General features: G+C 38.6%; 1 protein-coding gene across 9 annotated transcripts; it reads left to right on the plus strand.

Annotated features, from left to right (window-relative positions):
- The first annotated feature begins 11 nt into the window (after positions 1-11).
- LOC106831794 (bile acid-CoA:amino acid N-acyltransferase-like) lies at positions 12-22,416 on the plus strand. Of its 9 annotated transcripts, none has more exons than XM_070519114.1 (6): positions 12-273; positions 1,717-1,792; positions 4,029-4,084; positions 14,094-14,610; positions 16,692-16,894; positions 19,977-22,416. In XM_070519114.1, the coding sequence occupies exons 3-6, from the start codon at positions 4,037-4,039 to the stop codon at positions 20,571-20,573; spliced, it is 1,365 nt and encodes a 454-aa protein (XP_070375215.1). In that variant the 5' UTR covers positions 12-273; positions 1,717-1,792; positions 4,029-4,036; the 3' UTR covers positions 20,574-22,416. The 9 variants fall into 9 exon arrangements, with proteins under 9 accessions (XP_070375215.1, XP_070375218.1, XP_014697702.1 ...); XM_070519113.1 differs by lacking the exon at positions 12-273 and adding an exon at positions 295-371; XM_070519117.1 differs by lacking the exon at positions 4,029-4,084.
- The last annotated feature ends 1,520 nt before the right edge of the window (positions 22,417-23,936 follow it).

Here is a 23,936-nt window from a genome sequence, read left to right on the forward strand (position 1 = left end):
AGAGTGTTACAGGGTGAGGCAGTAAAGACAAGGATACCCTGCTGTGAGAGGGAGTCTATTATAGGATTAATTCCTCACCCTGCATCCCTGGAGAGAGGGTATCAGCTACTGATGGAAAAGGATTATTTGTTTTCTAGGCAATGCCTATGGACGCTGAGCTCAGTAGCAATCCAACTTCATTTGCATGTGTGGCCCAAAGAATAATTGCAACATCTCTTAAAGATCCCTCCTCTTCAGCTGAATTTAAATTGGGATGAGTTTCCAGTAAAGAAGGTAGGAAATTTGGGGCTTGGGCTGAGGGCAAGGAAATAAAACTGCCTTTCTCGTTATAATTTATAGCGGCATTCAGTCTCTGCCAAGTAGGTTTGCTGGTGAGTACTTGGAAACCAGATAGTCATGATGGGTGTTAAGAGAGCCTAAAGGTATTGGAGTGGGCTGAGATATGGGCAATGAAACAGGCTGCCCAGAGACTCCCACAGCTTGAATAGAATCAGAGGTGACAGGTAGAGATAAACTCTCTGCGTGGATAGTAGAGAAAGTTGCACCGGTGTTAATTAAGTAATCCAGCTCCCAGTCCTCTATTTTAAGTGTCATGGTAGGCTCTGGGGTATGCCTGAGGATCCGATGACCCTGTCAGTTAAGAGGGAATTGCCCCTCAGGAGGAGAATAATGAAACTTCTGGGGCTGTCAGGGTTTAGAGGGACAGCCTTTTAAATTTTCCTTTTTCTTTAGTGTAGGACAGTTTCTCTTCCAATGTCCTGATTTCTTGCAATATCTGCAACTGTCTGGTGACAAATAGGGAGGGCTTTGAGTGGGTTTTAATTTACTTTTAGAATCATTTTTCTGTCTCCCTAAAGATTCAAGTCACAAAGCAAGAATTGTAGCTTTTACCTCTTTTTTTCCTGCATTCTTGCTAAATTTTTTCAAAGAATTGTGTTGCTGCCTCCATTATTACACTTAATAATGTAATCATGCTCAGGCCAACCTACCACACCATTCTGAATTTGTTTTTTAATATCAGGGGGAGAATTCCCCACGAGAGCAGACGTTAAGAGATTCCTATGTTCTGGGGCTTCTGGGTCTAATGCAGCGTGCTTTTGGGAAGTTTGTGTAAAATGTTCAAAAAGCTTTGGGATGTTCACCTTCTGCCTTCTTTCTGAGTACTAATTCAACCTTTGACCAGTTTACATTGAGAAGAAAGGGCTCCAGTGTCACTACTATTAACCCTTGAATACCAGCCTCTAGCTGAGCTACTCTCTGGTCGTTTGAAGGAGGGCCTGGGGGAGATTCTGGCCATCTGTTTCCCCTGCGTGTGGGGGGGATGTTCTCCAGAGGGTCATCTGGCCTGTCTGACAACTATAGTATAATTGTGATGGGGAAGCATACCCCTTAGCAGCCAGTCCAGGTCCCTGTAAGCGGGGTTGTGAATAACAGCTAATCTTTCTAATTCCTCTCTGAGTTTTGTAGGATTCTCTGAGAGTGGAGGTGAGAAGGTTTTGTAATTTGAAAGATTGGCTGCTGTCCAGGGACATGAATTCTCTGCAGTGGACGCCCAGGATATGCCTGCAGGGGACATTGCATGAGATATTGTGTAGGAATGTATGAAATTGGCATGGCCTATTTATTGAGCCCTGGAAAATAGGAGGAGTCATAAGCGACAGCAAAGGGAGACTTACTGCCCTTCTCGATCTGCTAATTTTGATTCCTGGCTTTCAGCGTTTACCTAAGTGACCTGGATTCTTATAGCTTGGCAGTCAAACTGCAGTGCCCCCTGTAAGTCTTGTAAAGAGAGGTAAGTTAAATTAGGAAGCTGGGAGGTTAAGGGGTTTTCTGGGAAAGTTGGAGAATTTTTAGGAGTTAAGAGAATTGGCTGAGGAGCTGGAGCTGGGTTTTGAGGGAGGGTGTTTAGATGAGGGGCCCAGAGATCCCAAAGATCTTCTGGAAGGACACAGGGACAGGAAGCTGTGGATGAAGGGGCGTATAAGAGGGAGGAGTAGGGGGGATTTACATCAGATTTGGTTTTTAATTGTTGTTTTAAGTCTGATTTCTGCTTTTTCATTTTATCAAGGGAATCTCTAAGGCTAGCTGTTATTACGCTTTTTTGTGTCCTCCTTTCAACTGGATCCGCCTATTAATATCAGTAAGGCAGCTGCTTATGATGAGAGCTCTCTAAAAAATTTCCAAATATAGAAGTTTTTTCAATTCAAAAGACTCATCATCTGACCATTGACAAATAGGAGCTCCCTTAGTATATTTATTCCAATAGTGACTCAATCCAACAAGCCTTTTGATGGAAAGACCCAGAGGTAGCTTTCCAGGCTTAGAGCAAATCTTTACCATGAACATCTCAATGAGGAAAACTTCACTACAATTCAAACAGCAGGTATTTATTTGGGTAATTAGAATTGCAAATTCAGGAGACACAGATTCAGGTAGAAACCCAAAATGTGTCCTGCTAGGGGGTTAAAGTCAGGGACTTTTAAAAGCAAGGAAGAGAGGCTGTATTACAAATAATTTTAATTGGATTTGGAGGCAGAGAGCTAGTCTTGGCTAAACATTGATTGACTACTGATTCTATCTTCAGAAAGTCTCAGTCTTTGTGATCAGAATGTCTGTTTTCCTGCTGACTTCTCAAACAATTGCTTGTAAAACAATTGCCATTTTGGCCCAGTCAAGGGTTCAAGATAGCAAACAATTTCTCTGGAAAAGTGGCTCTGGCTCCATTTAAAATGGCTCCACTGTAGTAAATTTTGATATTTCCCCATTTTGAGAGAAATCTTTCTTGGAAAGCATCGCTGATCAACCATTTGAAAGCATTGTTGATCGACTATTAGAAAGCTTTGCTGATCAACTGTCAGAGCATCTTCAGTCCTTCATCGTAAGGAAGGCTCATTCTTGATATATTATATCCCACATAGGGGAAAAAGTTGTTTCCTTAGGAGCTTAGGCCACATTTGAGCAACAGGAGTACCAGAGCAGAAAAAAACCTTGCTGTCAAGTTCCTTCAAGGGAAAACATTGTAGTTTCCTCTAGGTGTCTCAGGTGAAGGCTCATAAGCCCTAGCAATCATTTTAAAGCACTGAATGACCATTATCCAAGTGATATTTTTATAACATTGAGCTATGCAGATAAGACAAAGTCTTACGACAGTGAGAATTCCTACAATAGTAAAGTTCATATTGGAGAATAGATCTGATGCAGGAGGCCATTCCTGAGGGTAGCCAGCTAAAGAGATCAAAGATCTTTTATGGTGTCGGTGGACACAGCATTTAACCATTTGACCTATGCTCAGATTTTGGCTAGTTCAGTTTTTACGTTGCCAGAGTTATTTACCCAAGTACAGCAAGAGGTGTTTATTACAGAACAAACCCATCTTGTTCAGCTAGGAGGTAATCAAGAGCAATTATATTATCTAATATAGCTTATGTAAGGGAATCCAGATTGATCTTGGGCAGCTATTGCTTTAGTGGCAGATTTAGCAATATTCCCCAGGGTTTTAGATAAATTTCTCATGACATATTCGTTCACAGCAGTGCCTACTGAAGGAAAAGCATTTTTCTAAAACTGGTAGCTTCACTGAGGTTGATATCATCAGGCATTAAACACCCTTGACTATGCGTGCAACTAGTTTCACATTTTAGTCTGTGAAGTAGATTCAAAGCTGATGCCTAATGCTGAGTTTCTGATTGACCATACAACAAAATAGGTGAAACCAACAATCCAATTGCATAATAACCTCTAGTACGATAAGAATTTGAACAGTGTGTTCCCCGTAGGCCTTTCTGCCAAGTACAAGTGAAATTAGACCTGAAGGGAGCACAAATTACAGAGTCATTATAATGAAATCCATTAAACCGAGGATTTGGTTGTTTAGGTAAGGAGCTCTAGACACTTAGCACAAGGAATTAGGGGAAGAATGGTGGGGAGACTGGTCATTAAATGTACTAAAGGATCTTTAGATTCATGTACAGAATGAGGATTCTGATGAGAAACCCAATAGTCAGAAAGATTTTCCCCTTTTGTAACAGATTGGGAGATGCGGATAAGAGATTTATCTTTCCAAGAAAGAGAGGGAGAAAATGAGGTAAGAAGCAACAGTGAGTAAAAGGAATACAGGCCTGGTCTCACCATCTGGGGGAAAGCTGTCTGCCTCAGATGTCGATTGCTTCTCTTCCTAGTCAATTTGATCTGCAGGCCTCCGGCATTTGCACAGCACTAGATGTCAGGTGGGGACTTCTTTAGCTGTGAGATGTATCTCCAAGGTTAAATGCCTTCTGTTTCTGCAGCTGTGTCAGTGGTCATGAGCACTTTCCAATAAGCCTCTTTCCAATCTGGCTTGAGGACTGTCTTCCTCTGATGACATTTACAGAATACCTAGTCACCAGTCTCTAGAGTGTGACTGAAAGGATCCTTTAAATTGGAATCCAAGAAAGCTTTCTTAACTCGTTGATGATAGGCTTGAGTATAAGACATTAGAGATTTACAGTAGCTGGTCATACCAGCCTAAGACGAGAATCTAACATCTGCTAAGGTGCAAACGTAATTTTTCTCTCTACAATTACCCTAATTTTTTTCCAAAAGATAATCACAGTAAAACAAATTTGTTTATATTAAAATCTTGGCCTGATTAAATGAAAATAAGAATCCTCAATGAAAGTTTCCAAATTCTGGAGGGATCAAGTATGGAGAAAAAGCAAATGTTTCCTCTTTGTTCAGAAAGGTATAATTTACCAAATTGTTGACAGCTTAAGAGAAGAGATTTCTTTAAATCTAGAAAAATGAAATATTAGAGTACCCTTTTCAGCTCATGTAGTCCCAGGTAATTAATATTTGTTCTTGATCTTTTGTTAGCCGTTTTCTGAAGCCATCAGTGTCTCCATTAGAGTTCTGTAATTTCTTACCCAGTTCAATATCATAATCTAGAAGTTTATCAGAAAACTGTGTTCTAGAGTAAGTGTCAGAGTCTTTTCCGTGAATCTCTCTGAAGGTGAAATATATTGCAAAGGCATCAGAATAAAACTACAACTATCTGCAAATGACAAAATATTTAAAATAGCATGGTTAAGGATCTGATTACAATACAAACGACTAGTAAATTTGGTTATTTCTGTGCCACACATTTTAAGATAGTGATTAGAAGTATGGCATACTAGGATGTATCAGAATTTTGGGAATTTTATATAACTTTTTAGAATGTAGAATATAAATTAATAACATTTACTCACACAATATAACCTCAAAAGTTTATCATCATTTATTTGACAATGTTTCTCATGCAATTTAACATACCAGATAAGTCTAATTAGTTTAATATCTCCCCTTTTATGGGAAGAGAGAATAAATTCTTTGAGAAGTCCCAGTGGTCTGCTGGAAATTCTGAAAGTTACTTTCAGGTCAAAAGAAAGACTTTATTTGGGATTTGAATTTTGGGAAGTTTGTAAAAAATATCAAAAAGTTTTAAAACACTTGGTCAAATAGGATCATAGGTCACTGTGAAACAATGCTTAGTTATCCACTTAACCAAAGTGACAACAGAAAATGTTAAAGACAACACAGACAGTTAAACAGTTAAAAAGAAAAACTTAACCCTCTTAATAGAGAGACCTCAGCTTTTTGAACAAAGGAAATTATTTTGAAAAAACATAGAACCTCTGCCTTTCAGGTAGACTTACTGAAAAGTAAAGAAAAATTGTTCATAATCTCTTTATTAAGAGCTGACTAAAAGTCCAAGAAAACTGTCCTTCTAAGAGAGAAAACCAAATTCTAATTTTACACCAGGTTTCTTTTGATATTAAAATTCATTTATTTAATTAAATTCATTTCAATCTTAGCCAACTTGACCATGCACAAAACTCTTTTCTCAGGGTTCCTCTTCTACAAACCTTCTATAACTTTCCTCTTACATTTAGAATTTGTCTCATACCTTCTCCTCTTGTTAGCCTCTCTTAGGACGAAAATTCCTTTCCTCTTTCCCATAACCAGTTTTACTGTAGGACAAATTAATTTCTTAACAAAATAAAAATATCTCCATTCCTCATACCTTTTTTACTGAAAACATATATCTTAATTTCCTTGTATACAGAGATATTTCCTTTATTAATTTTTAGTAGTTTTAGTCACATATATTAATTATAATTCTTAACCCTTAGAAACCTTAATTTTTACTGAAAACTAAGAAGTAAGCAATTATGAGGTAAAAACTAAAAAAACTAAAAAGTAAGCAATGGTGCTTTTACCTTAGCATTCTGTGGATTAGCAGGCTTATAAATATTTTCTAGAAATATGTACTTTCTCACAGAAAGTTTCTCAGCATGGCATAAAATATGTTTACTAATAAATCTAAATATTTAAAAATTTTCTGTAATAAGAAGCCAAAAGTATATAAACTTATGTTTAGTAATTAATGTCTAATATTTTATCTTATTTGGAAATGATCTAGATACTCAATAAATTTCTATCATTTAACTTAATCTATCAAAACTCAAAGGTTTCAAGTTACCAAAAAGATTTTGGAAGCTGTTTTTAGGTACATATACCATAATACATAATTATTGTTAAAAAGTTCACCCCAAAACTTTTTATCTTTCTTACATCTATTTAGTTTACTTGTTCTTAATAATTATGTTTAGATTACCTACAAAAACTTCTTGAGACATTAGACAAAATTAGCCATCAGTTTTTTTTCCTGCCAACTTTTGTAACAGAGGAAACATGAATTTGTTTAACTTTTGGCAAACCTATTCACAACAAAAGTTTTATATTTAAGGCTGATAACTTTAAAGACATGCCTATTTTAATTAACCCAACAAACTTAACTTAGCTTTAATACTGAATAGTTTCCTAGATCACATGATCCTGAAATTCATTTGGGTTAGTTTCTGGATTTTTTTTTTTTTGAGAGTATGCTTGATTTTTATAGTGCTTGTTTATTTTTAAGCCAATTAAACACAGCTCTCTTACAAACTAGTCTTGATAGTACCATCCAGAGGTAGAAAAATATCACATATTTATAACATACATGCATAGACACACAGATAAACACATAGGCAGATGCAACCAAAAATCTTATAGCCTCTGTTTTTAAATGTCTTCCTTAGATTTTTGGATGAGAGTGCTTGTGTATCAGTCTGCATCTCCAAATACTTCATATATCTTTTTTTCCTTCAGTCTTAGGAATTGGGAATATACTCAATAACAGCTTCCAGAGAGGTTACAAGCCTTTTGAGATAAACAGAGGAGGTTAGTTGCTTATCAAGGACCGACATATCCATCCAATTACATTATCCTTAATTTGTTTTTTCCCCACTAGGTACAAAGTTTTATTTTAGCTTAGTGGGGAGGAAGCCTAGAAAAAATTTTCCATCACTTTCTGATTATCAGCTTCCAATTTGGTCAAATTCTGATCATAAGTTATTAAATCCTTTCAAATATCTTGTCAGGTTTCAGCCAAGACAAACAAAATATTTCTGGCAGTATTAAACAACTCCATTAAATTTAATTTTAGTTTCCTTTGGCTGCGTGAGAGAATAATGTAGCAGGTTATCATAAAATCTCTCAGAGTCTCATGAACTCTGAGAGGGACCCATATAGGGCCCTCCTTTGAAGATACTTATAGGAGTGTCTGTAAAGCCATTAGCTTAAGGTTTTGTGTAGTCTTTTCTTATATCTTAAGATATAAGAACTTAAATTTTCATTAGCTTTTTCCAATGAAAGTTTCAATAAGGCTATTTTGGAATTTTGAAACCTTTGCTTTTAAGTGCGCCTCTTAAATGATCTTATCTAATTGGAATGTTCCTTCTAATGGCCAGTGTAATTCCCCTGAAGCTGGCAGCATTTTGGTAGAATCCTAGCCACAAATGGAGCTTAACCTCCATTTCTTCTCAGCTATATCTGGCTGCAAATGGCGTACAACCCACATTTCTGTCCGACCGTATTTTGGGCACTGCATACTGATGGTTACCAAGCCAAGGTCTCAGCACACAAAACATGCTTTTTTCTTCTTTGTAAATATTTTGCTGTTCTTTGTAAATATTTACAGTTTCTGGGACCATAGTTTTTAAGCAGATGTGCCAGAAGGTGGCATGTTTGATTCTTTAGAAATCAAAGATTGCATTCAATTTGTCTAATCTGTGGTTCTCAAATCTGGTGTTCAAAAAGACAAGTTTTAAAAGCTCAAAAGAACCCCAACTGGCCACTGTAATTTTAAATCATCTTTACTATTATCAGTCCACCAGGACAAAACTTTATAGAGGAAGGACCATAATTCTTAAATATAAACCCAGCTGGAGTTTCTGAGGGAGGTTGATCATTTATTGTTGTTCTAGAACAATCGTTTTCCATAATTTAGAGAGGGCTATTCTTGGATGACGAAGAATGTGTTTTAGGTTGACTATGTGTTTTAGGTCGACCATGTGCTGCTTGTGAGAACCACCTCCCAAAGCATCACCAATGGGCCTTTGGTCTCTCTTTCCTGTGTCTTGAAGATTCCTGAGCACCAAGTGGTGTCAGGATGCTCAAGGTACTAGGATGACCAACGCTTTATATATATTTTTTAGATGACCTTAAAAAGTTCTTTCTGAGCTGTGAATGCGGAATGTTCTGTAGAGAGACCATGTGAGACTGCTGCACATCATAGAGTCCTGACACTTCTGCTACTTTCTAGTCACCTAGAAACAACCCCAAAAGGGTCAGAAAGAACAGCAATTCTTTTCTTTTCAAGGTTTATCCAATTTTCTTTCTAGTGTCATCATGTCATATTATTTTTACCTGAAGAATTTTCCTTAATATTTTTTGTAATACAGGTCTTCTAGTAAGGAATTATACTAGTTTTTGTCTGAAAAATGTTTATTTCTGCTTTATTTAAAAAATATTTTTCTTTTCAAATAATTAGAGACTCAGCAAGTTACAAAAGATGGATACATTCTCCTTCGTTTTTAAGATATAGTTTTGCTGCATATAAAATCCTGGGTTTATAGATTTTTTTCTTTCTTTCAGCAAGATTTATCATTCCATTTTCTTCTGGCTTGTACAGTTTCTGATGAGAAGTCTGATAAAGCCCTTGCCTTTATTTCTCTGTATGTAGTGTGAGTTTTTTTTCTCTAATTGCCTTAAATTTTTTTTAATCTTTGATTTTTATCACTTTGAATATGATGTCTAGGCTTTTTTTCTTTTAGGAAGATTAGCCCTGAGCTAACTGCTGCCAATCCTCCTCTTTTTGCTGAGGAAGCCTGGCCCTGAGCTAACATCCATGCCCATCTTCCTCTACTTTATATGCGGGATGCCTACCACAGCATGGTGTGCCAAGCAGTGCCATGTCTGCACCCGGGATCCAAACTGGCCAACCCCAGGCCACCAAAGCAGAACGTGTGCCCTTAACTGGCCACTGGGCCAGACCCTGTTTTTGTTTTTTATTAATTTATCCTGCTTGGGGTGCTCTGAGATTGTTGTGTCTGTGATTAATATCTTTTATGATTTTAAAAAATTCTTGACCTTTATCTCTTCAAATATTTCTTCTGTTCCTTTATCTTTCTCTTCTTCTGGATTTCCAAGTACATGTATATTACGTGATTTATTATTATCCCACAACTCTTGGATGCTCTGTTCAGTTTTTCTTTTCACTCTTTTTTTTTCTTTCCTCTTTGTTATGCAATTTGGGTAATTTCTATTGACCTAGCATCAAGTTCAATGATTTTATCCAAGCTATGTGCAATGGATGAGCCCTTTGAAAGCATTCTTCATCTGCATTGCTATTTATTATTATTATTATTTGTAGCTTCCCGATTTGATGCTTTCTTTTGGTTTCCATTTATTTTTTTGTTGAAATTCCCTATTTCTTTGCTCATGTTGTCCATCCTTTTCACTAGAGCTTTGTTTTAGTCAGTTTGGACTGTTCTAAAAAACTATCATGGACTGAGTGGCTTAAACAACAGAAATTTACTTCTCACAGTTCTGAAGGCCGGAAGTCTGAGATCAGAATGCCAACATGGTTGAGTTCTGCCGAAGGCCCTCTTCCTTGTTTATAGACAGCCTGCTCCTTGATGTATCCTCACATGGCAGAGAAAGCATGAACTCTGGCCTCTTCATCCTCTTATAGTGGCACCAGTCCCATCGTGGGGGCTCCACCCTCATGACCTCATGTAAATCTAATTACCTCCCAAACCCTACTACCAATTACCATCACAGTATAAATTACAACTTCAACACATGCGTTTTGGAGGGACACACACGTTCAGTCTATAGCAAGCTTTAATATAGTAATCACAGTTATTTTAATTTCACTGTTTGATAGTTTCATCCATATCATCTCTAAGTCTAGTGCTGTTGATTGCTTTGTCTTTCGCCATTTTTCTTGCTTTTGTTGTGTGTCTCATAATTTTTTTTTTGGCTAGGTTATGAGCAACTTTGGCATATAGTCCATTTCTTCCTTTGTCAAGCCCAGCATGGTCCTAGCTAGGTTATGCTGTGACTCAACTTTTGTTATAGGCCTCTGAGCCAGGATGGGGACGGCTTCCAGCAGCACCTGTTGCTTTATGGGACAAAGACCTCTATACTATCTTTTCTCATGCTATTAACATGGAGGAAGGAAGAGAGGATACTTCTAGCTCTTAGTAGGGGAAGGGTGGACATCTTCAGCAGGCCCAGAAGGTTCAGAAACTTCTAGGGAATCAAAATTGTTGGAGGCAACCACCAGATATCCCTATCTCATGTTCCAGGTCTGGTCCTGACCTTGACATAACACACCTGGCTTGGTCAAATATTTGTTGGCAGTTATCTACTTTTATCATCAAATTCTGTGCTTGACCTTCAGCTTTTTCCTTTTTATTGATATGTAATCGACATACTACATTATATTTGTTATAGGTGTACAACATAATGACTTGATACACATATATATTGCGAAATGATTACCACAATAAGTTTAGCCAATATTCATTACTACACATAGTTACATAGTTATAAATTATCTTGTGATGAAAACTTTTGAGTTCTACTCTCTTAGTAATATTCAAATATACAATATAATTACTAATTATAGTCATCATGCTGTATATTACATCCCGAGGACTTATTTATTTTATAACTGGAAATTTGCAACTTTTGACCCGTTTCACCCATTTTGCCGACCTCAGACCGCCCCTCACCCCTCACTTTTGACAATCACCAATCTGTTCTCTGTATCTATGAGTACATTCCCCCCCTTTTTTTAGATTCTACATATAAGTGAGTTCATATGGTGTTTGTCTTTCTCTGTCTGACTTACTTCACTTAGCATAATGCTCTCAAGGTGCATCCATGTTGTTGCAAATGGTAGAATTTCCTTCCTTTTTATGGCTGAATAACATTCTATTGTGTACATCTACCATATTTTCTTAATCCATTCATCTGCTGATTGAACACTTAGGTTGTTTCTGTGTCTTGGCTATTATAAATAATGCTACAGTGAACATGGGGTTATTGATGTCTTTTTGAGTTAGTGTTTTCATTTTCTTCAGATAAATACCCAGAAGTGGAATTGCTAGATCATAAGGTAGTTCTATTTTTAACTTTTTGAGGAACCTCCATACTGCTTTCCATAGTGGCTGCACCAATTTACATTTTCACCAACAGCACACAAGTGTTCCCTTTTCTCCAGATCGTTGCCAACACTTACCTCTTGTTTTGAGAATAGCCATTCTAACAGGTGTGAGGTGGTATCTCATTGTGATTTTGATTTGCATTTCCCTAGTGACTGGTGATGTTGAACACCTTTTCACATACCTGATGGCCATGTGTATGCCTTCTTTGGGAAAATATATATTCAGATCATCTGCCCATTTTTTAATCAGATTGTTTGTGTTTTTGCTATTGAGTTACGTCTCAACTAATTATTGTCAGACGTAATATACAGAACAGTAAAAACTGATATAAATATTTATGTCTGGAAATAGAAATTCCTCTTCTGCTGCTGGTCCGTTAGTGGGGTCAATCTAGTGAAGACCTGAGCTCATCTTTTGCTGTTGTTGCTATGGTTACATTCACCTTATCACTACCTTCAAAATCTTTTGGTGTTACTTCGCCTTTAGAACGGAGGTTTGTTTGCTAGAGTTTTTCTCAATGTTCACTTTCTACCCTCAACTTTAGACCTTCCCTGTGTGCCTGAACATCAAAAAATGTTCTTTCCATGCTTTTGCCAGCCCTAAGTGGTAGATTGCTGTTACTTGTTACTTGGTGCTCCTTAGCCTGGTGGTGGGGAGGCCATGATGCTTTCCATTGTCCTGGTTGAGCCTCAATCTTTGGCGGGCCCTGTATCCTTAGGTCTGGGGGTGAAGGTTTCTCAGAGATCCTGCCCTCTCCCAGTGGTGTGAGACCTCTAATTATTTGGGTCCAGCATGGTTTCCTGCCTTCCAGGAATAGTTTTTCTTTTCCATTCATTTTTCCTGTTCCCAGCAGCAATGGGTCGTCTCCCATGCCTTGGGAGTGGTGGAGTTTGGTGCTCTTTCTCCAATAGGGTGACCAACCCCTCTTGATTTTTCTGGGACTGTCCTGGTTTTAGCACTGAGAGTCTTGCATCTTGGGAAATACTTCAATCCCAGGAAACGGCTCAGTTGATCATCCTCTCCTCTAATGGTTTAAGGCATTTATTTCTCAAGAAAAACACATCTAGGTGGGGCATTGTGCCTCTCTTGCAGTGGTGGCTGCCACCTTGCTCCAGGCCTGCACGAGTAAGGAAACCTTTTTCCAGTCTCTTCTCTACTCAAATCTTTCTTATAACTCCCTGGTGAGGTCCGTGGAAAATAGTCTCCGATTGGGTGCAAATTTCTCATGTGTCTGCAGCTACCAGGTATTCACACTAAGCCTTTAGCAATTCACTGAAAATTTAGCTGAATTATAATTATCTGCTTGTATGTAGGCCCCATCTTCCTCCTGTGCTCTGCTGCAGGTGTATAACGTTAGGCACCTGCCTAACTTTATATAAAGGCCTGCAATGCCTCAGATGGATTGCTCTCAGCTCACATTTCTGCTCTCCATCTCTGATTCATTGTCCCAGAGCACATGGTTAAGTCCTGTAGAAAGAGTTGATAGTTGGAGAAAGACTCTGGGGCTGGACTTTCTCAGACTTCTAATCTATCAAACCAGCCCACACACATCCATTAAAAGTGCATTAAATTTTCTGTTGATTTCTACTTATTTTTCTTTATGGGGTTTCTTTTTTGCTGTTTTATCATAAATGAAACTCACTGTGCAAGGGAGAAAGTTTCCTCTCTACTATGAGGAGCTTGTCACTCGCTGGCGTTCAATTCACTTAGATTCTTTGCATTTTTTGCAATCTAATGAGTTTATAAAAACAGAAAACAAATTGATTTTGTAGTTTATCCAGATAATCTTTGTTCTTAGACTGAGAACAATGGTCATTTTTGTGGCTTTCTCCACACTAACCAAAAGGAGAAGGGCATTTCTTAATTTTTAGGAAAGAGGTTATAAAAAGCTCAGCAAGACTTCTGTGCACCTGAAGGGCTTGTCAACTCGTAGTTTGGCTTAGGACTGGGTAAATCCTAACTGTGAAGCTATAAGTACTTTTTTCTCTAGGGAGCAATACACATGTCGGCCTCTTTGTTCTCCTCAAAGATTTTATTCTCATTCTTTTGAGAAGATCCCTCTATTTTTTGCACTCTGTTGGAGGAAGATTCTTATATGCCAGAAATTCTGCTTGCACAACTTGGAGAGGGGATTAACAGTGGAGTCACCTGTTCCACATACATAGACATTGAACAAAGTCCCCTGTTTTCAACCCCACATCACACACCTGTCCTTCACCGCATCTGATTTTCCAAGCGTTCTGGGGGGCAGATTGTGATATCCTTTTTGGATGTGTTGATAATATTCATGCATATTTTGGCTGCTGCTTTCTCCACCCTGGTTCATTATTACTATAAAACATATCCGCTTGCTTTATATCTTCTAGAAATTTGTTGAAAGCTCTCTGGCCTATAGCAGGATATTTGCTAAATAACTGGAGAGTTACAGCCAAATCCCAAGCATTCCTGATCAAGTTCACTTTTCACTAACCTTATCACTGCCTTATTTCATTCTCTCACATTCCTTTCTATTTCAAGGTTTTGCTGAAGGCATTACTGAAGAATCATCCAAGGTGCCATACTGTAACAATGATTCAGCTGACAGCTACCCCTGCAAGTGCCCTTGTCGATGAGCCAGTGCATATCCGAGCTACAGGCCTGACTCCCTTTCAGATAGTGCTTCTTCAGGCATCACTAGAAGATGAAATGGGAAACATGTTTCATTCCCAAGCCTACTATAGGGCCAATGAAGTTGGCGAGGTGGACCTGGAGCATGCTTCTTCACTTGGAGGTGACTACGTAGGAGTCCACCCGATGGGTCTCTTCTGGTCCCTGAAACCTGAAAAGATATTAACTAGACTGTTGAAAAGAGATGTGATGAATAGCCCCTTCCGGGTTCAATTAAAACTGTATAATTCAAATGTAATCTTAATCAACAAGGCCACCGCTGCTCCAATCGTCAGCCTGACTTTGGAGAGATGGTACGTAGCACCTGGTGTCACGCGAATCCAAGTCCGAGAAGGCCGCCTTCGGGGAGCACTCTTTCTCCCTCCAGGTGAGTAGAATTACCCGACTATTGTTATCCTTGTTTTTCCTCTTTTGAATGCCTTATCCTTCTAGAAGTTTAATTTGGACATGGATAAAATATAGAGCAGTTCTTTCTTGCCTTAGAATCATGGTTAACTTTGGGTCAGAACAAGAATGTGGTGATACTCCATTCCAACTCAAGTTTCATCTCAGCACTTCTAGAGTTTATCTAAGGCTATGACATGTAGCTTTCATCACATATGGAGAGGCATTATCTACTAGAATTGGCAATGCAATGTCTCACCCAGATGGGTGAGTTACTTCACACCCCTTGGTGAGGGAGAGCTACTCAATCTTCACTGGGATTCTGTTGTCCTGCTGCAAGCTGGACCTGTTGAAATGTGCTGTACCTGGAATGGAACATGCACCATTGAGACAGGGGAGAAGGTGGGAGCCCTGGTCTGTCATATCCCCCCCACCAGTTCATCTCCTCATGCCTGACAGTGCTGCCTCCCTCAGCCAACATGTATGGTATGCACAACCAGGTCAAGTTCTGAAAGCTGCCAACCTGTCTCCTCACCGCCAGATGGGCACATTCTGTTTTCGGCTGGAATGATCATTCGACCGCCATCTTTGTCCCCTCCATTGGCCTGGGAGACATGATGGCACACATAGAAGTCCTTACTAAACTCACCCAGCAAGTCTTAAATGATAGTCAACAAAGTCTGTTCTTACTGAACACTGAAATGTCTCTAATGAGAAAAGCTGTCTTCCAAAATAGAATGGCCTTGGACATTATCACTGCCTCACAAGAAGGCATCTGTATCACTATCCAAACAGAATACCTGATGAGTCTGCTAATGTATTATCTTTATGAAATCACGTGAAGACACAAGTGAATGCCCTGAGTGATCTGACGCCCAGCCCAGGGGATTTAATAAATCAGTAGTTTGCATAGTGGGGCTCTCAGTGGAAAAAATTGTTACTTATTTTGGGAATCATTGTCTTAATCCGTGTTTTCTCTCACATGTACCTATACTGTTGCTGTATCTACCTCCAGTACAGCCAGAGAGCTGCCAAACTAGCCATGTCCATGCTAGTGAAACCCCTTGCTGACCACCTAGGGCACATTGCGGAAGGGTGGGGTGGGGGAATATAAGATTGTAAAAGCCAGTCACCAGGGGTGGAGTGTTGGAGGAGGTCATCCAGAGGACATGACTGTCTTTTGACCTGTGAGCTGGACCCCAGCAATCAGAAGCTGTTCACTTCCTCCTCTGTCCTTGGAATGTGTGCTCTGCCTAACATTCCCACAGTAGGAGCTGTTCCAAGCACACAGTCTTGAGAGAGTAAGCTGTTGTAGAGATCCTCTGGACGCTATACGTGCCTGAACCCAGCGAAGGCTTCTCTACAAACTTTTAAGATTCTGGCAGGCAGGCGCAGAGATCTACTTGTCTTGCGGCTGCCCAAGACAAGCCTCATAAATAAGTTTCCTTAGCTTGTTAACCCTGCCACCTACCAATCTGGAGTGGTCTGCCTCTTCCTTTGGTCTCGCCTTGCTCTCTGTGTGTGGGGGTGTTTGCGAACCAACAATAATCATTTCGATACGTTTTTCTTTGAAGCATTATGCTTCGGAAGCCTTTTTTTTTGAGCCATATACTTCTTTGAGAACCAATTAAATCTGTAGACCTTCTCATCACTAAAATGTACATGTCAACATACATATGTTGCACGTAATTTCAAGACCTCATGGATTTTCTGAAGCCTATTAGTGTTTCTCCTTGAAGGTTAAGAAACCCTGCCCTAACTACCATGGCTTTCTTTACTCCAGGACTATAGAAAGTCCCCACTTTTCCTTGGCTACAAAGATTAAACATGTCAGTGAACATGGTTTCCAATCAAACTTTTGGATATTGTGTTTCATTATATAATCAATCAGTTTTAATTCTGCTGCAGATACGAGGCTGAAAATTTGGGGATTCTATTGAAAATGTACACATTGATTCCAAAATTTATGATGCATTTCTTCTTTATGCTGTCGTATTTTTCTTCTCTTTTCCTCATCTTCCCCTCATACCCGATTCTATTTTATTTTTATATTATGTTTTTCAGGAGAGGGCCGTTTCCCAGGAGTAATTGATTTGTTTGGGAGCATCGGAGGACTGATTGAATTCCGGGCCAGTCTCCTGGCCAGTCACGGCTTTGCTGCCCTGGCCTTGGCTTACTGTGACTATGAAGATCTGCCTTGCCCACTAGAGAAAGTAGATCTGGAATATTTTGAGGAAGCTGCCAACTTTCTCCTGAGACATCCTAAGGTAATTTTTGCCGTTTCATTAGATTTCAGTCCCTGTTTTCTAATAAGCATAATATTCTGTGACTTCCCTTAACTTCCAGGTATGGCTCTACCCCAGTGAACCTGAGAGTCTATTACATATCTATATTATGCACATGATTTATTTTGCATCTAGTGTCTTTTGCCCAGAAAGACAAACTGCGTAGAAAGTTAGTGTGTGTCCATCATGGAATCAAAAGGCATTGGCTTTGGATTCAGACAGAAGTGGGTTGCATTTCTGGCTCCACCCCATCAGGCTGTGGGAATTTGGACAAGTTACTAAGACCCTCTAATGCTCACTTTCTTCATCTGTTAAACAATATTGCAGTGATACTACTTTGTAAGGTTCTTGTGAGAATTAAAGGGGCTACAGCACAGTGCTTACTAAAATAACTGGCAATACTAAACGCTCAATAAATGTGAGCAATTATTATTACTGTCATCTTCTCTGATAATTAGTAGATCACCACACTTAACCAGACAGATAATCAGTATTTCTTTGAAGGGTGGGTCTAAACTTTTAGTTACTTAAGAGGCCTTAAACATAATGCTTTAGTAGTTTCCAATCCACATATCCCCTTAAATTTTAAAGTGTGCTTTGCTTCTATAATAGGATGATGTGTGTTATCCCTTGTTAATTGCTAATATTTTTTTCTTAGTAAGATTTTATCTAAGTAAAATTTAGTGTCTTTAGGGGCCTGCCCAGTGGCACAGCGGTTAAGTGCACACATTCCGCTTCAGCGGCCCAGGGTTCGCTGGTTTGGATCCCGGGTGCGGTCATGGCACCGCTTGGCACATCATGCTGTGGTAGGCATCCCACATACAAAGTAGAAGAAAATGGGCATGGATGGTAGCTCAGAGCCAGTCTTCCTCAGCAGAAAGAGGAGGATTGGCAGCACATGTTAGCTCAGGACTAATCTTCCTCAAAAAAAAGAGGAAAACAAATTTAGTGTCTTTACTACATCTTTTTTCATGTAAAGATCACCAAAATATGATCAGAATTGCAGTAGTAAGATGAGCAACAGTTGCTGACAATCTACTGGTGCATTGAATTTTTAAACTGCTATTTTTGATGCCTGTAAAGGAACTATCCTTGAACTATCACATAGTCTTCCCCTTACCCTAGGCATTTCTCATATTTCTGTAAGCTGGATACCAGTGGTACATTAATTCATATTTTTCCAAATAGTAAGAAAAAACCCCCCAAATATTCATTAATAAAATTCTGTTTTCCTAAGAAATTATAGGGGATCAAGAAAGGCTATAGAAGAGAGGTGACTCTCTGAAGCTCTCCCTTTGCGTGAAGTCACTGCTCAAGGAGAATCAAGGCTTTATTTTGTGCCATTAAAACCAATCATCTTTAACTCCTTCTTCTCCTTTGCTCTCCCATACCCCGTTGATGACTGGGAGCTGAACACTCATAAATAACTCATGAACACATTTTTGTCCCCACTGGTGTTGCCTTAGTTCTGGGTACCATCATTTCATTCCTTAAAACCTGTCCTAATTCTCCTGTGTAGTTAGGAAAAGAGTCAAGGCTGCTTAGCATGTCCTTCGAAGTTATTCACTATCAATTTGCTGTTTTCTTTTCCAGCCTTATGATGCTACCTCTCATTTTATACTCTAAACTCAAGCAATGAAGAACTAGCTGTGGTTCCCTAAATGCATTGCTTCTGAGTTTTTGCACATACTCCTCCTATGGTGAATCCATTAGGAATGGCTATGTTTCCCAGAAAAGTGGCTGATTGTGGCTTAAATGACATCAGCATAAGGCATCTTATTCTCTCACATAACAGTTCTGGAGATAGATGGTTCCAGCTTTGTTTCAGAAACTCTGTGGAGTTTTTGATCGAGGAGACTGGTTTGACATTTCTGCAACTTCTTGGCCTTCTCCTCAAGGTCACAAAATGGCTGTAGCAGTTTCAGGCATCAAGTCAATATACCAGTATCAGAAGCAGGAAAGAATGGCCAGGAATCTAGGCTTTCTCCTCATAATTGTATGCCATTTTATGTGGGGGAAAAAATCTAAGGCCTTAGGTCAAAGGTAGTGGCCTTATAAGAGAGTCTGAAAAAGGATGTAGCTATAGGGAATAGGTTCAGATGCATCAGAATTTTATCCTTTGGGACTGGGTACATTGCTATGCCCCACAAAATCAAGGTCATGTTAGCCTTGAAATTGTGAAGCATGGTTCCTGTGTAGGCAGTTAACTGTGTCTACTTCACTCAGCATAGAATACCATTCCTTCTAGCTTGTGCTCATTTTTTTATACAAAGACAACTCATAGCCCATTTCCTCTGAGAACCTTTCTTTGGTCTTGCCTTTATTCTCTGCCAATCTGGGTTTGCTGTCTTGCCTATTGCACTCTTATATTGTAGAATTTATAAGATCCTCTGATCATCTGTGTTTTCCCTCCTGTCTCTCTATCTGGCAGTGAGGTACTTGATGATAAGAGATTATGCTTTTCCTTTCTGTCTCCCAATGCTTGGTACAGAGTGAATGCCAAAATGTTTGTTTGATGACAGACAATGACAGAGGAAGCTGAGCCAAGCCTCTTTTATGAAACCTTTCTCTAAAGGAGAAACCTTTGGAGAAACCAAAGCAAGTCTGGAATGCTCTGTTCAAGTTTCCATGCTCTATCTTACTAATCTCATCTTGTTTTCTCGATCTTTTCCTACAGAGTACCCTTTTGTTTGAGCTTCTAGAGAGCTCAGAATTGGTGCAACAAAGCTGACCAATCAATTATACCTTGACTTATATTATTCACAATAGTTACATGCCTTTTTCTTATTTTCCCTACTACATTGGTGTTTCTTTAGGGCGTTTTAAACTCAGCACCTACCACAATGCTGAATCCATAGGATTCAGTAAGTAAAGTCTGACGTATTCTTGAAGAAGTATTTCCTTTGAACATACATTGTATATTCCAGAACTCTAGAACCGGCCAAGTGAGTGGGATTAGCACTTAGTTTGTCCCCACTGGCCACTGAAGTTCTTAGGTTGTTTGAGATTGTAGGGTTTTGCTAAATGATGGATAGAATCAACATCTCATTTCCATTATTTTCAGGTCTTTGGTCCAGGTATTGGGGTGGTCTCCATATGCAAAGGAGCAGAGATTGGACTCTCCATGGCTATTCACCTAAAACAAGTCAGAGCCACCGTGCTTATTAATGGGCCCAACTTCATTTTTGATGCTCCACAGGTGTATCGTGGTCAGATATATCAGCCTTTGCCCCACTCTCCACAGTTACTATCCATCAGTGCCTTAGGGCTATTCGAGTTTCGGCACATTTTTGAGGAAGCTAGAGTTGAAGCCAATCAGACTTCTTTTCTCCCCATTGAAAAAGCCCAGGGACATTTCCTCTTTATTGTGGGAGAAGAAGATAAGAACATCAACAGTAAAGCACATGCTGAGCAAGCCACAGAACAGCTGAGAAGAAATGGGAAGAACAATTGGACCCTGCTATCTTACCCTGGGGCTGGCCACCTGATATACCCTCCCTATTCCCCACTGTGCTGTGCCTCAAAGCTCTCCAACTTCCACTTCTTCATACACTGGGGAGGAGAGGTGATCCCACATGCAGCTGCACAGGAACATTCTTGGAAGGAGATCCAGAAGTTTCTCAGGAAGCACCTCATTCCAGTTGTGACCAGTCAACTCTGAGAAAAGTCAATATTCCTGGAAAACAGAAAAGCAATATGGCTTTACCAGATCTTCACCTGATTTTCGTGGAACAATGTCTCTTATCTCTACTGTAAGAAGGAAGCTATAGCAGGAGAAGGCAAGAGGACCGAGAATGGTCAGATTTTGACTTTGGAGAGGGAAAAATTTTCCCATTTAATCCAATATCATATACTGAGGGCTTTGCATTTTTAGAAGTAAAATTAGAGCTCTACCTGCCCTAAAATATTCCAGTTTACAATTATAGCAATTCTCTAGGGAAAAAAATGGCCAAAAAAGAAACAAAGACTCCCCTGGTTTGTAAAACAGATATGAATAGAATCAGGTGCAGATATTTGTGATTTCTTAAAACTCAAGTTATGCTTCGATCTCTCATATTTGAGAATATGATCATGATTCATGGTTAGTTCATTGTTTTTGGAAAACCAGAGCTGGGTAACAAAATGTATTATTTTAAAGGAATATGGAAGCTGATATGGAGGTAACAACATTCAATCAATCTACAATCAATAATTCAACAAACACTAATAAAATAAAATAAAGTCATTTTTGTGTCTAAACATACAGCATTTGAGAGAGGAACAATCTGAAACTCAAGAATTGTGATTTAGTAAAGCAGACAGGATGGTGTGGATTGTGTGCTTCTAGAATAGGGGTTAGCAAACTCTTTCTGTAAAGTACCAGATAGTAAATGTTTTTGGCTTTGTGGGCCATAAGGTCACTGTTACTATTATTCAGCTCTGCCATTGTAGTACAAAAGCAGCCACAGACAGGATATAATGAATAATCGTGGCTAAATAAATAAACTTTACTTAAGGACACTGAAATTTGCATTTCATATAATTTTTACATCAAAAAATAGTAATTTTCTTTTTATTTTTTTCCAAGCATTTACAAATACAAAAACCATTCTTAGCCCACGGGGAGCAGAAAAACAGGCCTAAGGCTGGATTCCCTTGCAGGACATAGTTTGATGACCTTGGGTGTAGAGCAATCCAAATTACCTCGTCACAGGTCAAATTTGAGGTATCTTCTCTAAGGGGTAAGTCACAGCCCAAATATTCCTGAGCTACTGAATTTCAATGGATGGAAGTGGAAGATGATTGGTGGATAATCAAGGTGAAGATGAACCAGTAGAAAAGTATTTTGAATCATTTCGTGGGTGTGATGGGGAGCCAATGAGGAGTTAGATTAACAGAAGTAACATGACACTTCAGTTGTATCTGCCTAAGCTCTTTTTTCTTCTTATCCACTTTCTTGTATTCCCTCTGTTTAGAGTGAAATCATTCCATTCAATAAGAGTGGAGCCATTAGCCTGTGTCTTCTCTCACTTGTAAGTTTCCACATTTCCCAGACCTTGCCAATCAGAATACCTCACTCCTTTGACTATAATAATCTTGTAATTACAACTGTAATACCTCCTATGCTATATGCTATGTAATAGTTATGTATGTTATATGCTATATGCATTAGATATACAATATGCTATATAACAGTTATCATAACAGATATAATGGGTATAATTTTTCTTGTTTCCTGTTTTGAACTTTAGGAAGAACAACTCTGTCTGTGATATGTGATGTTGGTGCTTGGTCTGATATGTATCCCTCAATTTATATTTTATGGCTCTTCCTTTTAAACCAAGAAGGTTTTGGATTCTTTTCAACTGTTTTGTCAGCATTGCTAGAAATGATTGTGTGGTTTTTCTCTGTAGATCTAATTATATGATGACTTATTTTTCTAGTATTGAATCATCTTTATATTTATAGAATAAAACTCACTTGGTCATGATGTATTCTTCGTTAAGATTAATAAATAAGATTGAACCATTTTTGTGTGGGTTATTTTTGGTCAAGTATTATATCAATGTTGTACTTGTTTCATAAAAAGAATTCAAAAGTTTTCCTTCTTTCCTATAGAAGGTTAATTATCTCTTCTTTAAAAGCTAGTAGCTCTATCCTGGGTATTCCATTGTTCCTGGTAATTTTTTTAAAAGATAACCTAGATTTTTATTGACATTTCGTATAGCTTGCCTATATGATAGTGAATATTTTCAGTCCAAACCAGTTCTTTATATTTTTTAACATTTTATATATCAGGAAAATTGAAATATTTAAAATTAAATTAAACTATATGATAAAATCTAAAAGAAACTACCCTCCCATTCTGGCACATTATGTTGCCAGAGTTAAAACAGAAATGAATTCCATATTAATTTTGTTTAATTTTTAAAATTATATGAACAAAATTTTGTAGAAGGTTCTGGCATATTTTCTTATTGTGGTAAAACAGAAAAAACATAAAATTTATCATTTTAACCATTTTCAGGTGAATATACACTGAACAATATAGTGTCATTAAATACTTTCACATTGTGCTACCATCACCACCATCCATCTCCGGAACTTTTCCATCTTCCCAAATTGAAACTCCATGCCCTTTAAACAGTAACTTCCCATTTCCTCTTTACCCCAGACCCCGGAAACCACCTTTCTATTTTCTGTTTCAATGAATTTAATTACTCTAAGTGCCTCATATAAGTGGAATCATATAATATTTGTCCTTTTGTGTCTGGCTTATTTCATTCAGCATGATGTCTTCAAGTTTCATCCATGTCATAGCATGTGTCAGAATTTCCTTCCTAAGACGGAATAATATTTCATTGCATTTAGAAATACTTAGAGTTTTGTTTATGCATTCATCCATCAATGGACATCTGGGTTGATTCCACCTTTTGGCTGTTATGAATAATACTGCTATGAATACTGGTGTGTAAATGTTTGAGTTCCTATTTTCAATTCTTTTGGGGGTATGCCAGATCATATCGTAATTCTTTTTAATTTTTTGAAGAACCACCATATTGTTTTCCACAGTGGCTACGTCATTTTACATTCCTACCATCAAGGCACAGTTGTTCCAACATCTCCACATCCTCACCAACACTTGTTATTTTTGTTTGTTTTGAAAGTAACCATTGTGGCGGGGCATACTTTGAGTGAGGGGGCTTTATTCAGCTGAAACAATCTCTGAAGAGGGCTGACAGCTGAGAGCAGTACTCCCAGCAGCTGAATCACAAATCCTTTATTCCTGAAGGAGAGTCTGCATGCAGAATCACTGTGTTACCATCATGGCTTTTTTTTTTTTTTTTTTTTTACTGAGGAAGATTTGCTCTGAGCTAACATCTGTTGCCAATTTTCCTCTTTTTTTTTTTTTTTTGGTTGAGGAAGATTAGCCCTGAGACGACATCTGTACCAATCTTCCTCTGTTTTGTGTGTGGCTTGCCTGCCACAGCATCACTGAAAAGTGCTGTAGATCTGTGCCTGGGATCCAAACCCACAAACCCGG

The sequence above is a fragment of the Equus asinus genome, chromosome 10 (assembly GCF_041296235.1).
Source record: "Equus asinus isolate D_3611 breed Donkey chromosome 10, EquAss-T2T_v2, whole genome shotgun sequence".
NCBI classification, from domain to species: domain Eukaryota; kingdom Metazoa; phylum Chordata; class Mammalia; order Perissodactyla; family Equidae; genus Equus; species Equus asinus.